Raw genomic sequence first — 13892 nt, 5'->3', positions numbered from 1 at the left:
CGAACCGCCGATCCTCTGATTGAAGGACAACGCTGCACTACCTGCTGAGCTGAGCTGAGTTTGATGATGATCAAAGTGTTGTTGTGAGGTGACACGTTTGTGTTTTCTAAACCTATCTAAGTGGTTTTGAAGCCTACCCCTAACGTTTGTTTTGTTAGTGTTGGCGCGACAGATGGGGAAAAAAATGTGGTGCAGGCACGAAAGACACTAACAATTGAAATACAATAGTTTGAAAGTCATGCTGAGTGACACGGTAATTTTTTTAAATTTGTGTCCATGTACACAAACCAATAGATTCAAATTTTGTGACGATTCCACGAGCTGCAGTGACACTGTGTTGATATTTTGCACTTGACAATATGTGTATGTTGAATGGTTGGTCTGTTTTTATCAATAAATATCAACAAGATTAGGATAGATTACTGGATCCATGTTCACCTTTTAACAATACCTTGTAGATTGATTGATGCAGATTTGATTTCACATTGCCTGTATGTTAGCTGCTGAAATCATTCATACTGGGATTGACCAAACTGAAGGTTCGTCAAACTGCACAAATACCCATGGGATTGGGAAAATAGTCTTAATATATGTCTTTCCATATACCTAAAAAAAGATGCATCCCGTAAAACCACTCAGGGTGTAATTTGTTGAATAAATGGACCAATAAAGTAGGATATCTCAAAATGTGAAGGAAAATTTAAAATAAATATTTGTCAGGATTTCAAGAAATTGAAATGTGGGACAGGTCATAATTACATCAGAAAGGTATTTATGGATATTTATCCGTACAATCCAGCGAAATGGCAACGCCCGTTCTGAAGACTCCAGTCCAAGACCTTAAATGCTATTTGTATCTGTTTCTACAAGCTGAAGGGAAAGATCAGGCATGTCATGTAACTTGGTGGAGGGGTGCCAGTTCTGCTGAAGGTAATTGGATCACCTGTGGCATTTCTTGAGACATACATGCGATGATGCAGTAGCTGAGTGCAGGATTAAAACTGGTTTACGGAATCACTATACAGCCAACCTGTAGTGATTCCATGGCAGACCAAAATGATTGGATGTCTTTTCAATCACAATAGTAATGAAATCTTTGAAAGACAAGTAGTGGCCAAAGGGATATTTAGGTATGAGATCAGACAGTAAGAACTGATCTGACACTCCATGTGCAAGTTTTGATGCTCACGGAGCAGAGAATGAATTATGTCTTCTGTTATTTAATTTGTCTCACACACACATTTTTTTGCCCTTCGGCGCCTCTACAACAAGTGAATGTAATGCAGGTGATGTTTCTATTTGAAAATGACCTCATGCCTGGCATCAAACACAGCATAGTTCAAATTGTAAGTTTAGTGCGGCCAGAGCTGGCAAAAACACTTTGTATAGATTTATTTTCCAACAACTCTTCAGGGAACATTCTTGTGTGAATGTTTGGGGGAAGAGTGTTTTTGTGGTTACAAATATGTTAAAACCAGTTTAGTTACCCTTGTTTGACACAATTTCCAGATTTGTTTACAGGGTGATGTCATGGTTAAGGATGCCTTTAAATTTATAATTATAGATTGTGCATCAATGCTTTTTAGAGACAAATCATCACTATAGTATTTACACAAACCCAATGGTGGAGCAATTTATTTTGATCAAGTGCTGCCATGTTAGTCAGTGATACCAGGAGGTAAAAGATGACATTAAACCTGAATACTGTTTAAAGTTCCAAGTAGTGTCTCTCTGCAGCACTTCTCTGCTTTTGTGTTTGATTTGGATGCATGATCAATGTGAATGTCAGCCTGGGCAGATCATTAGACAATGGGCTCCTGGGCATTGACATGCAAAAGGTTTAACCTCTTTTTGTTGTTGTTTTCTGTCTTTTTGTAGTCGTTATGCATTTATTTGTCATTTTGTGAGTCTTTGTGGTCATTATGTGTCTTTTTTGATTGTTTTGGATCTCTTTGAAGTCATTTAGTGTCCTGTTTTGGATGTTTTGTGTGTCTTTGATGTCATTTTTGTCTTTTTTTGTGTGTGGTTTTATGTGTCTTTGCCGTTGTTTTGTGTCTCTTTGTGTTATTTTGTTTCTCTTCGTGGTCATTTTGTGGCACATTGTCGTTGCTGCGCTTCTCTTTGTAGTCATTTTATGTTTCTGTAAATGTAAGTTTCGTCCTGGTAGGTATGTGTCTCTTTGAGTGACATTTTGTCGATGATGGCCAGGAGGACCGCCTGACACTTTTGGCCCCTGGGCCACCAGGATGACTCTGTTTTTAACATAACTGTGACTTCTTAATATCTCTTAACAGAGAGCAGACTGACCAGTGTGGATACACTTCGCAGATGGATATATTAACCATGAATTAATTAATGAAATAAATGTTATATACCAATTTAAGGATGATAATGGGATACAAATGTAAGTAGATAGGCCTATACACCAAATTATTAATTATGTTGGTCAGTGTTTGGACCTATTATTCATGGCTGCTGAAAAGATTAAAGGAAAACTAGTTATAAATAGCACTCCAAATGGACTAGTGGAGAAGAAGCGCACAGGAACCAGAATAGTACGTCTTATACCTGTAGGCTATCAAACAGCACTAGAACTGAAAGAAAGAAGAACAGCCCTAGTGATTGGATCACTTATTGGCTTTCTTATTGGCTGGCTTGGCTGTCAGTCCGGGCTGCACTTGCTGGTTCGTTCAAACCCAGGACTTAACGCAGGGCGACTAATCTGTTTCCTATGCACCAGCCGTAACATTGTGTCGCAGCGTGCCCCTGCTGAGGCGCTGACAGAGCATCTGTTGGAATACAAGTTCACTCTGAAAACCCCGCGCCGTCCTCGACCCCCCGCCGCCCAGGAGCCAAAACACGGAGCAACTAAACGTGTAAATGGAGTTTCAATCGTTGTCGTGACTGTTCTTCACCGCCTCTCACCCCGCAGAAGACTGCGTTGAAGTTGCAGCATCCAAACACCACCGAGGCACTCTCCTCTGCAGTCATGGGTACCGTCCTCTCCATCTCCCCGACGGAGAAGAAGGCGTCTATTATGGACGCGGAGCTCGCCAAAAACGACAAGAGCCTCAAACGGCACTCGATGTTCGTCTCTCTCTCCTGGAAGAAGCTGGTGTCCAATTCGGCCAAGAAGAGTGCCAAGAAAGTGACCCCGAACCCCATGCCCGCGCGCGAGCTCCCGTCCGGACAGGTGGCTCAGCGCAACAGTGAAAACATCAGGAAGACGCACCAAACCGAGGAGAAGAAACCCAAAGCGCCGATCCCGGTCCCGGTGCCCACGGTCCCCACGCAAAACAACGACGCCGTCGTCCAAAACAGGAGGCTTTCCACGGTCCAGCAGCTGCCCAGCAGCCTGTCTGTGGTGTCACCGAGGCGGATAGTTATCCAGGCTTCAACCGGGGAGCTGCTTCGCTGTTTGGGGGACTTCATGTGCCGCAGGTGTTTTAAACTGAAAGAGCTGAACAGCGGAGAGGTGATCCTCTGGTTCCGCAACATCGACCGGACTCTTTTGCTCCAGGGCTGGCAGGACCAAGGCTTCATCACGCCGGCCAACGTGGTGTTCGTGTACCTGCTGTGCGAAGACATGATAACGGACAGCATCGACAGCCCGGCGGAGCTGCAGGGCACCTTTCAGACTTGCCTTTACCTCGCCTACTCCTACATGGGCAACGAGATCTCCTACCCGCTCAAGCCGTTCATGATCGAGTCGAACAAGGACGTTTTCTGGGAGATGTCGCTCCGGATCATCAACAGGCTGAGTGCCAAAATGCTGCAGCTGAATGCGGACCCGCACTTTTTCACCGAGGTCTTCCAGGACCTCAAAAACCAACGAGATACGAGCGAGGCGAACCTGGACCGCTGACAAAACCAAACAAGACCGGTGGGTTTTTTTTTTAAAAGGTGAATGTTTTTGCAAAATCACACAGCGGTGGTTTTGAATGTAAAAGGCCAACGTTGAAGAGTCCTCACGTGTGGGCTGAATATCTCTCTCTAATGATGTTACACAACCTCAGTGTGGTGTTTTGGCTACAGGAGACCTCATACATGCATGCCAATGGTAATATTGTCATCTTTTGTCTTGTCCCGTTTGAGTGACGCACGGATTGACTTCGTGGTACAGATCACATCCCACGTGACACTCAACTCCCCTTTTCGTTCATGATAAGCCTACTTTCTGGGCGAGTGGATGTCGCAGTGAGGTGAGCTTCTTGGCAGGACCAGAATAGATGTGTGTGCGTATGTGTGTGTATGTGTGCGTATGTGTGTGTATGTGTGTGAGAGAGACGTCGAGAGGCGGAGCTGTCCGAGGTGCTGACCTGTGCGGCCGTTTATCCTCCGCTCCCTCGCTATTATGAGTCACCTCGCCGCAACAGAGCCAAGGGTGGCTTCTAAGAGGACCAGAGTGAGCCCAATACACTTTCAGCACATAAGCCTAAGCTTTGTAAGTACAGGTATAAACAGCGTATTGTGCTTTTTTAGATTCTCTACCAGCTGATAGGTAAGCTGTTGCAGCAGATGATCATGTTACTTTAAGGGGACAAAACATGCTAGTAGATATTCCTCTACGGGTAACAGAGGATTTACTGCTAAAAAAGCCTCATGATGTGTATCTTCATACCTATTTAGAATGTAACAGTTTTCAGCTGCTGTGATCAAAACCACCAATTTCTTCATATAAACCACCTCGTACTGAATTGAAATAGCTTGTTTTCGACGAGAAACAATATAGACGTACCGCTCAATTGGCCGTTGGTTCAAGTTGATCATGAGGGTAGGGGGCAGAAATGTATCTCCCACCTGGGATGTGATAAACTGCACAAAATGGGCTCATATATGGCCGTACAGCAAGATTATCGCCGTACGGCCCCTGTTGTGTATTGTTTTCCGATACATTGCAGAGGCCAACGTAACTACAGACTGAATGGAATGTACAGTTTTTCAAGAGATTGTTTTAAAATCTCACATGTGCCAACTATCAAATACTCTTAGCCTGAAACTTTGTGGTTTACATGTACATATCCCATATTTTAGATGTGCTCTGTATTTAATTTGTATCTGCCTGTTTTTGAAGGTGGCTGTATATGATGTAGTTCAAGCGTAACAACAACAAAAAACAAACAGCGTAATGCTCAAATGGTATTTCTGCCCTGCTCTGTAAATGTGTTGTGAGCCTCAGTTTGCTGGGTTCAATTCACATTCAGCACAGTCAATTCAGGGAGGATGTTTCCTCATGATGTAAATATTGAATGTGAAGGCCTCATTATGAAGTGACTATCATTTGCACACATTATTGCAAGTTTCTGTAAGCTAAACGTGATTTGACTCTGACACTCTGAAACCAAGCTTATAGGGCAACCGTGACAGTAATTATTCAGTATTATGCTTCTAAGTGATCATTGTTATGTTGTGTTGTGAGTCCATTGCTTGGAAAGTGGAATATAATGCTGCTATTTTGCACAGCTTTGGACAAACATTTGATGTTTTGCACAGTGGTATAACATAATGGTCGTGTACCAGTGTTTCCTGTCAAGCACTGAAGTGTTTTCAATTAATTTTGCAGTTAATGTCACCAAGTTTCGCTCTACGAAGATTATCTGTGAATTAGATCTTTTGTACGGTCTTTTTTTTCCTATGTGTCAGCTATGGAAAGTGATATTTAGATGTGCTTGTTGCCTGTGGTTGCACCACAGTTGCAGTCACTCTCTCTACATGTTAATACAAGGTCAATACAGTAATTGTTTATGGTGACAATGATGAAATAAATCCATACTTCTGTAGGATCTGTTGTCTCTCTCGCTCATTGTTTTGTTGATTTAAAACTTCATCCTAATGTGTATGTGTGTGTGCACTAACGTATATACTGTATCTCGCTGCAACATGTGAGCGCACTACTTATGGCCTATGTTTGCACAAATCTTGCAGTTTGCTGAAGTAATAATTAACTCGGACATCCTATTATCCAGTCACTCCTCCCACTAATCCGTTGATTTGCAGGGAACCCTTGAGACATGGTTATGCAACAGAAATAAGTCCATGATGAATATGCTTACTGGGATGATACTATAGGTTGTCATGGGACTGAAGCTCATGAGAGTTCAGTGGTTGCCATGAAACAAAAACTCAAAAGATAGAGGTATTTGCATATTGAAAAGTTGTTTTTTTTTTAGATATACTGACACAAAGATACAATTTTTTGGATGTTTTATACCCATACAGGTATATGGGTGTACAAGCAAATGGCAGAACAGCTTCATTTTATCCCAGAATGCATTGCCCGATTGGCACACAGGGAAGTAAGCTGACACATGAAGGATATTTTTGGTATCCTGTCAGTCTGTCCTGGGTATTGTAAACGGGGCCACACACTGAAATGGGAACACAGGAAACCAACAGTGAGAAAGTCAATTGTAAAAATGTATTTGGAGGAATCTGCATGCATCAATAAAAACTGGTATCACACTATGATGCATTATCAATAAGAATTTTTTAAGGAATGTGCAAAATTGAGGAAGGATTTCATTAAACATGTAACATATTATTACATTTCAGAAGCTTCCTTAGTTTAGAGCACGGATACATCGATGATGTGCTGTGTGAGAGAATGGAGCTGAATTGATAAGGTTTTTTTTCCTGTTTTTTTATGAATAAGCCACGTGGGTTAGAGGGTTCTTTCATGTGATTGGTTAGAATCTGCTGCAGTCTCAGAACCGTGTGTGTGACTCTCTCTCTCTCTCTCTCTCTCTCTCTCTATCTATCTGTGTCAGTCTTATGGGGACATACAGTATCTATTTACAGAGCAAAAGTGGAGAAAAGCAGTCAGGAAATAACCCAGAAAATCATGACAGAAATGGAACAGGAGGAAAATATTGAGAGGTGGAGAGAGGGGAAAGAAAGTGGAACATAGATGAAGGTAAATAAAAACACAAAGATGGATAGAGAGGAAAGAGAAAAAGACATTTATATTTCATTCATTTATTTCCATCTAATGTCAGACAGAGAGCCACATTGTAACATCAAAACTACTCAAAATGACAGTTGCAGAGTTGAAAGCCATAGCCACAGTAAGTGTTGTTAAGTAATCTATTTCATCTGCAAATTGTATGTTAATTCATTTTTAAAATGTGTTGCTACTCATACTGTGGTCCAGTATGTTGACTTATAATACTTTAATCACTGCCATGTGTTTTTTTTAAACACCATTGTTGCATGACATCAGTTTCAACTACATGGAAACTAAAGAGTAAAACATTCCCCTAGATGATCTGTGAGGTCAAACAGTTGAGGGAATCGGTGGAAAACAACACATCGTGATGGTCAAAAAAAGTGCTCTTGCAATAGTGTTGCTTTGTTTTCTCTTTTCCACAAGTATTTACAGGTTCCTGGCAGAATCCTGCAGTAGCGTTATGTAACAGCCTCCCAGGGCAATGTTGTGAGCCTTCTCTTTATTATTAAGATTCAGCCCAGGTCTCTTGCATATCTGTCTGCCAGCCTGCCTTTTGCATTCTTCTCCACTGTGTCTCTATAGTAACGGGTAGGTAAGTGAATGAGAGCTGGACAAAATGAGCTGTGTGGGCCTGTGAGTGGGCTGAACCACTGCACAGCACATACCCACTGTGGTTATCAATAGAAGACATCCACACAGTGCTTGTGAGCGTCTGTCGGCGGAGCCGTGTCTCTGACTCCTCCACATCCAGTCACTCTGTCCTGAGTCACCTCTGCCTTGGTGCTGCTCTGTTTCCCACTCTTCTGGATTTGTCCTCTTTATCTTCTCATCAGTAATGAAAGAGAAGAGCATCACCACAGTTCATCTCCTGCATTACCGACGTCACACTCGCACTTCCATTTAAACATCATAATCAGTGGTGGAGGGCATATAAGTACAAATACTCAAATGCTGTGCTTAAAGGTATAGTGTATAGCCTTTAGGGGGGTTCATTGACATAAATGGAATATCATTTTAATAAATATGTTTTCATTAGTGTGCAATTACCTGAGAATTAAAATCATTAAGTTTCCGTTACCTTAGAATGAGTCGTATATATTTCTACGGATTGGCCATGTTTCTACAGAAGACCAGCATGGACAAACCAAACACTGGCTCATAGGGCCATTCGTGTTTTTGTGTCGGCCACCTACACACTTGGCACGTGGGAGAAGTTTCAGTTGGTTGCAATCTGCAAACTCACCGCTAGGTGCCGCCAAACCCTACAGTAAGTACAGGTTTGTGGTACTTGTGCTTTACTTTTCATATAGAGCAGCGCTAAAGTACTTTTACTTACTTTTGTACAATTGTGATGGCAGAATGTTGGCTTGTAATGGAATATTTTGACATTGACGTATTGGCAAGGACAATGGAAGTTTTTATTGTTTTATAACTAAATTAAAACCAGTATGTGTACAATCCAAAGTTTACTTTACTGTTTCTTGGAAAGGGATTCCTTCTAACCTTATATTGGTCAGCTTCACCCAAGTGGAAAAAAGACCAACTCTAGACAGACTGATGTAGCACCCTATAGGGATTATGTCTATTCTGCTGTCCTCTTGTTACATAACCACCCTGCTGCTAATCTCTTTAACTAGATTACTCCAGTGAGAGGCAACCGCTTTTCACTTTACATAGCTTGGTGAAGTCAGGCTCAGTTGGCAAAACCAAAGAATCGTAATTCCCTTCACAGTTCAGTTTATTGACCGGTGGTATGAGTCATATACTGTCATGCCACATACTGTATATCTTATATAAATCTATACTGTTGTGTTTATGACACTTTTTATATTTAAGTTGTTATACAATATATAAGGACAGTACACTGATTCCATCATTTATCCCACACCTACACAGTGTTCATTGTTATTTTTCTCATCATAATTTGCTAGTGAATCACTTCGCACCACATGAATCTGCATGATTATTCATCCATTTAGTTTTATGCAACAGCTAAAATCTAAAGTATAGAGGTGCTCCAATCCCAGACCATTATCCAAATTCATATTTCAAAAGCAAACTTTTCCCTTTTCCTGTCCTCCAGTTTTCACATTTGCCGCATTTGAGACACTTATATAATATAAATAATTTTTCACCAAGAATACTGCTTTCATAGTCTGTAGCCTATGAGATAAGGGTTTAACTCGCAAATGGGAATAGCTGGATTTACAGTCTTGTAAAACTGAACAGCTCAAGAAAAGCTTAAGTTGTATGATGCCCAGTGTCATCTTAACACTCACTCACTGTCACAATGGTGTCATAATTTCACGTGCTGACTTTTATTTACATTACTTTCACAAGGATGCAAGACACCAACAAACTTAAACTCTTAAATCCTTTACAAGATTAGGATCAATGAAGATCCAACCAATGATGATCCAATACTAAAAAATGCACAAAAAACCCTAAAAAAAACTGTCTTTATAGGGAAACTATGTTTTGATTATTACCTTGTAGTTTTTCGCTCACAGAATCTGGGTCTATATTCAGATGAGTGGGTGTCTGCAACAAGGGCAAAAGACATCGGTCTACATCGTTCTTTTTTACCTTTTTTACTATCTCTCTGTTCCCTGCCTCTTTGAGTCTCTCACCTTTACCCTCTCTCTCTCTCTCTCTCTCTCTCTCTCTCTCTCTCTCTCTCTCTCTTATTCACAAGTCTATTTCAACACCAAGTAGGTGTGCTGTTCTAATTTAGCAGAGCCTTCATTACCGCTCTCTCCAGATGGGAGAATGACTCACTGACTGCAACACTTCACATCGCCACACAAAGCCCACTGACTGCCTTACCCTGTCTCCTAATAATGCACTGCAGTACGGCAGAGACCTGACTTCTTTCCCTAAATATGTGCCCCATGTATACCTGTCAAGATTTAGAGTGAAGTGTGGCATCTACTCTCCGGTTCCCCTTCAGGTAAACACTGTCAGCTTTGCCACCACTTCTCCTGTTGTTAGCACTGTTAGCAATGTCAGCAGTGTTAGCACTGTCAGCTTTGCCACCACTTCTCCTGTTGTTAGCAGTGTTAGCAATGTTAGCTGTGAGCAGCATTGCCATGGCATGCTTTGGAAAGTGACCTGTGATGTAAAGCTTATTTGTTTTGTAGAATATTGGAATATGTGTGGTCCTTAAAGTTGTTTCTATGAGTCAGTGACAACCTTAAGTCCTGAGGACAGCTTTGAAGCTGTCTGCCCACAGACAGACTGTGTCATGAATATATCTGAACAAGGATAATGTCCAATTGTCCAAGACTCAGACCTAATGTCTGATTTGAGTCACAAATACCATTTATCTGCTTCTTTAACTATATCTGCACATATGTTTCCTTTTAACATAACTGCTACTACGTAACGTTTTTACAAAGGTACTCTCCTCTTCTCTCCCTTTCATCCTCCTCATGTTTTCTTCCCGCTCCTCAGTCCTCTACATTCACACTGTTAATCCTGTGGCTTGCAGCAAAAAACACCCACCTAGTTTGTTACTCAAGAAGAGAGAGGATGAGTGCTGAGCAGCAACAACAAACACAGCAGATTAGTGACAGGGGAGTTGGCAGAGAAGACAGGGACAATTACAATGTATAGTGGAAGTGACTCAATCCCTGTGGGGTGAACAACATGTCCGGGATACACACCTGCATTTCTCTCTTTCTATTGCCCAAGTCCTTGCAGACCACTTGTAGTCTCTTCTTCCGACTTTACCCATGTTGCTGTCTATGTGTGTATTCTCTCTCTCTCTCTCTCACACACACACACAAACGCACACACACACAGTAAGAGAGAGAGAGAGATATTCAGTTGTCAATAGCAACCCCAAGTCTTTCCTGTTGATATGCAGGACACATACACAAATGCTGTTGTTGTGAATGAGTGACCCACTCCCTCTTTCTTTCACAAACACACACACACACACACACTTATGCACACAGACACACAGAAAACGTTTCTGTTTCTGTTTCTCAATTAAAACTGACCGACCAATTCTCATTCCACGTGAGAAGAAACCCTTCAAAGTGAAATCTATAATGGGGAAATATACTTCCACTCCCACTGAATTCCTTACACAAAGTTGGTTTGAAAACATATTGTACGATCTGGGAACACCTGGTTTAACTAAATGATGCACCTGCTGAACTTTTGCAGACTGATAATGTGTTCGTACATCATTCTATAATTTTAGTCAAGCACTACATGAAAATAGGACAAAATGCATAGTATTTTTATTTAAGAACCCTAAAGTGTTAAGATCTCTAGGCTGCCCTACTGCTGGAGAAAACGCCATGCAGGGCCCTCTAGGGGGTCTTTCCAGTGAAGTAAACTGATCCAGTGATGAAAATGTAATGCAGTTCCCCAATGTGTGACCTTTCAGTGGAGAAAATGTGATGCAAGGCCCTCAAGGGTTTAATTCCAATGGAGAAAATTTGATGCAGTGCACAAATGGCTGCCCCTTTAGTGGATACAACTTGATTTAGGGCACTAATTGGTTCCCTTTAAATGTAGAAAACATGATCAGGGCACTCCCCCCATCTCTTTCTCTGAATCCTTCCAGCAGAGAAAACGTGATGCAGGCCCTATAGGGTGCCCTTCCAGTGGAGAAGATATGATGCAATTGCTCTGGAGGGCCCTTCCAGTGGAGAAAACGTGATGCAGTGCTCTCTCGGCTGCCTTACATTCTAGAAAATGCCTTTGTGCTGGTGCCTCACCACATGAAGCAGGTGCCCTTTTTATTTCTTTCTCAACTGCCCCTTAGTCAGCCAGAGTATGCGACTGCTCTCCGGTGAAGACTCTCTTTTGTAAATATACACCTATTATAGGTAGAGGCACTATTTTTGTCTTTATATATAATGGCCATAAAACTTGCATGTCCATTCAATTGTTTGAACAGACATACTTTAATCTTTGTAGACCTGCACTGTGCGGTTGGTGGTTAATCTGGTATTTGCAGTTGCTTCCATGATATGAGACCAAGTCTGTTATCACCTAGTTGTGTAATCAGTGCTCTGACGTTGGAAGAGTTATGGCGCCCCTGTGTGGCCAACGACATCGACTGTCTCATTTGTTACACTCAATGCTATATCATCAGCAGCAACAGCAGCAAAAAGTCAAGTTTATCTTACACAATAAGAAGTATTGACCACTAACAAAATTCCCAGCAAATGAGAAGTTGTTTATTTTTTATTTTCTGTTGTCCGTCTTATTGATGACGTGTTGCTACAGGCATTTAGAAGTGAAACAACGTTATTTGTACTTAATAATGCTGACATTCCAGAATACACTAGGAGCAATGAATGGGAATTGTTTGGATTTTATTTAATTTTCATACAGAATATTACAGCTGATTTGTATTTTTCCTGCCAAATGAACTATTCCCAGTTTCAGCCTATTTTTTTCTTCAGCAATGCCGATTAGAAAATATGAATATGTCTTCTTTTCATCAAAATGAAGCCACTTCTGCTTGGTGTGTGTCAGTAGACCGTTCAGTTTAAAAGTATAAAATATTAGGTGGATAATTGGCTTTTTTTTCAAATGGGCAAACAAGATGAGTCACTAAAACTATGTAGGCCAGATACACATTTACAGCTGACTATATATGTTGTTGTTTTGTTAGAGCAAGATTGTTATTGTGGCTGACTCTGACAAATCAACTGCTTGCTTCAACTGTCTACCAATTATAATCTTGTAACCACTTTTCATCATAATCATCATCAGTTTATTTATTACCATTCAAATGAGTATGAAGACAAACACATTTAAAAATACACATTTTGTGAAAACACTTGAGAAAGCAAGAACACAGCACGTTTTTTGTTTTTTTTAGTAGTGTGAGCACGGATGGTACTGTGGCACACACTGGTGGCAATGTCAATCAATATGATTAAAACACATACTGAGAAAGAGACTTATCTAAAACAGTCTGTTATTATTTCCTTCATTAGTTTTGTATTAGTTCAGTTGTTTTGGCTACAGTAAGTAAGCTGTGTGAGTGAATGTAATTCAATTCAAAATCACTAAAAAGCAGCAAGAGCCTGAGCCTGGCTCTACACCAGCGTACAATATTTACAGAGTTAATCAATTCACAGTTTCTCTCACTATTTATCTCAAGAGTCTTTTTCACACAAATGACACCCTTGTGCCTCTGTACTGGTTTTATTGTTATTGCAAGTTTCATTTTCTTATAAGGGCATATGCGTAATATGATTTCCAAGCAAACTGTGATTACACTGACAATATATTTCAGGTGAGTGTTTTCAAGTGGTAATACTTAGTAAAAGAAAATAATCACAACGTCCAACTGGCATTAGGCCATTCTACAACCACGAGATGGCGCCAATAGTCCAAAAATAGCTGGTGATTTGCTCTTAAATTGCAGCAGATACACCCACCTGTATGTAAAAACAACCACAGCAATCAAGGAAGGAGGATGAGAGGCAGCAAAGGAACAAAAGGGATGAAAACTGATAGGTATAAAAAAGAAGAGTCTGTATTTAATTGTCTTATTTTTAGAATAATTTTCTACATTGTTCCTTTCGAAAAACCGCTCTCCCACATGCTCCCTTTCGTATTTTCTAGGAAATGCCATATGTATTAAAATACCGCGCGTAAAGGTTCAACTGTGCGTAATTTGATACGCGGTCCTTGATGGATTCAGTAATTCGCTCGTGAAAGAATATCTTGGTTTAAAGGTTAAAGGGGCTAAATCCTATTTAGATTGTTTACGTACAAGTCTTTAGACGTCTTGCTTACATGCAACTGTCGTCTCAGTAGCAGCAGCTCCGCAATTACATGTTTAAATGTATGCTGTTTAAGCTATCGTTACGTGTCTATGTCTACATTTTTTTTATTCCTAACCAAATAAATCCACTATTTGCCTCTGTCACCCCTCTTCGTTCGTTGCTGTGTTGCGGTGTTTTTAGGC

General features: G+C 40.9%; 1 protein-coding gene across 1 annotated transcript; it reads left to right on the top strand.

Annotated features, from left to right (window-relative positions):
* Positions 1-2539: 2539 nt before the first annotated feature.
* Positions 2540-7261, top strand: cdk5r2b (cyclin dependent kinase 5, regulatory subunit 2b (p39)). The gene has a single exon (XM_031858727.1). It carries the CDS (start codon positions 2990-2992, stop codon positions 3863-3865), a length of 876 nt encoding a protein of 291 aa, XP_031714587.1. The 5' UTR covers positions 2540-2989; the 3' UTR covers positions 3866-7261.
* Positions 7262-13892: the final 6631 nt, after the last annotated feature.

Source organism: Anarrhichthys ocellatus, unplaced genomic scaffold, assembly GCF_004355925.1.
Source record: "Anarrhichthys ocellatus isolate YVR2014 unplaced genomic scaffold, GSC_Weel_1.0 scaffold20, whole genome shotgun sequence".
Lineage (NCBI taxonomy): Eukaryota > Metazoa > Chordata > Actinopteri > Perciformes > Anarhichadidae > Anarrhichthys > Anarrhichthys ocellatus.
This window is presented reverse-complemented; position numbering and strand designations above follow the sequence as displayed.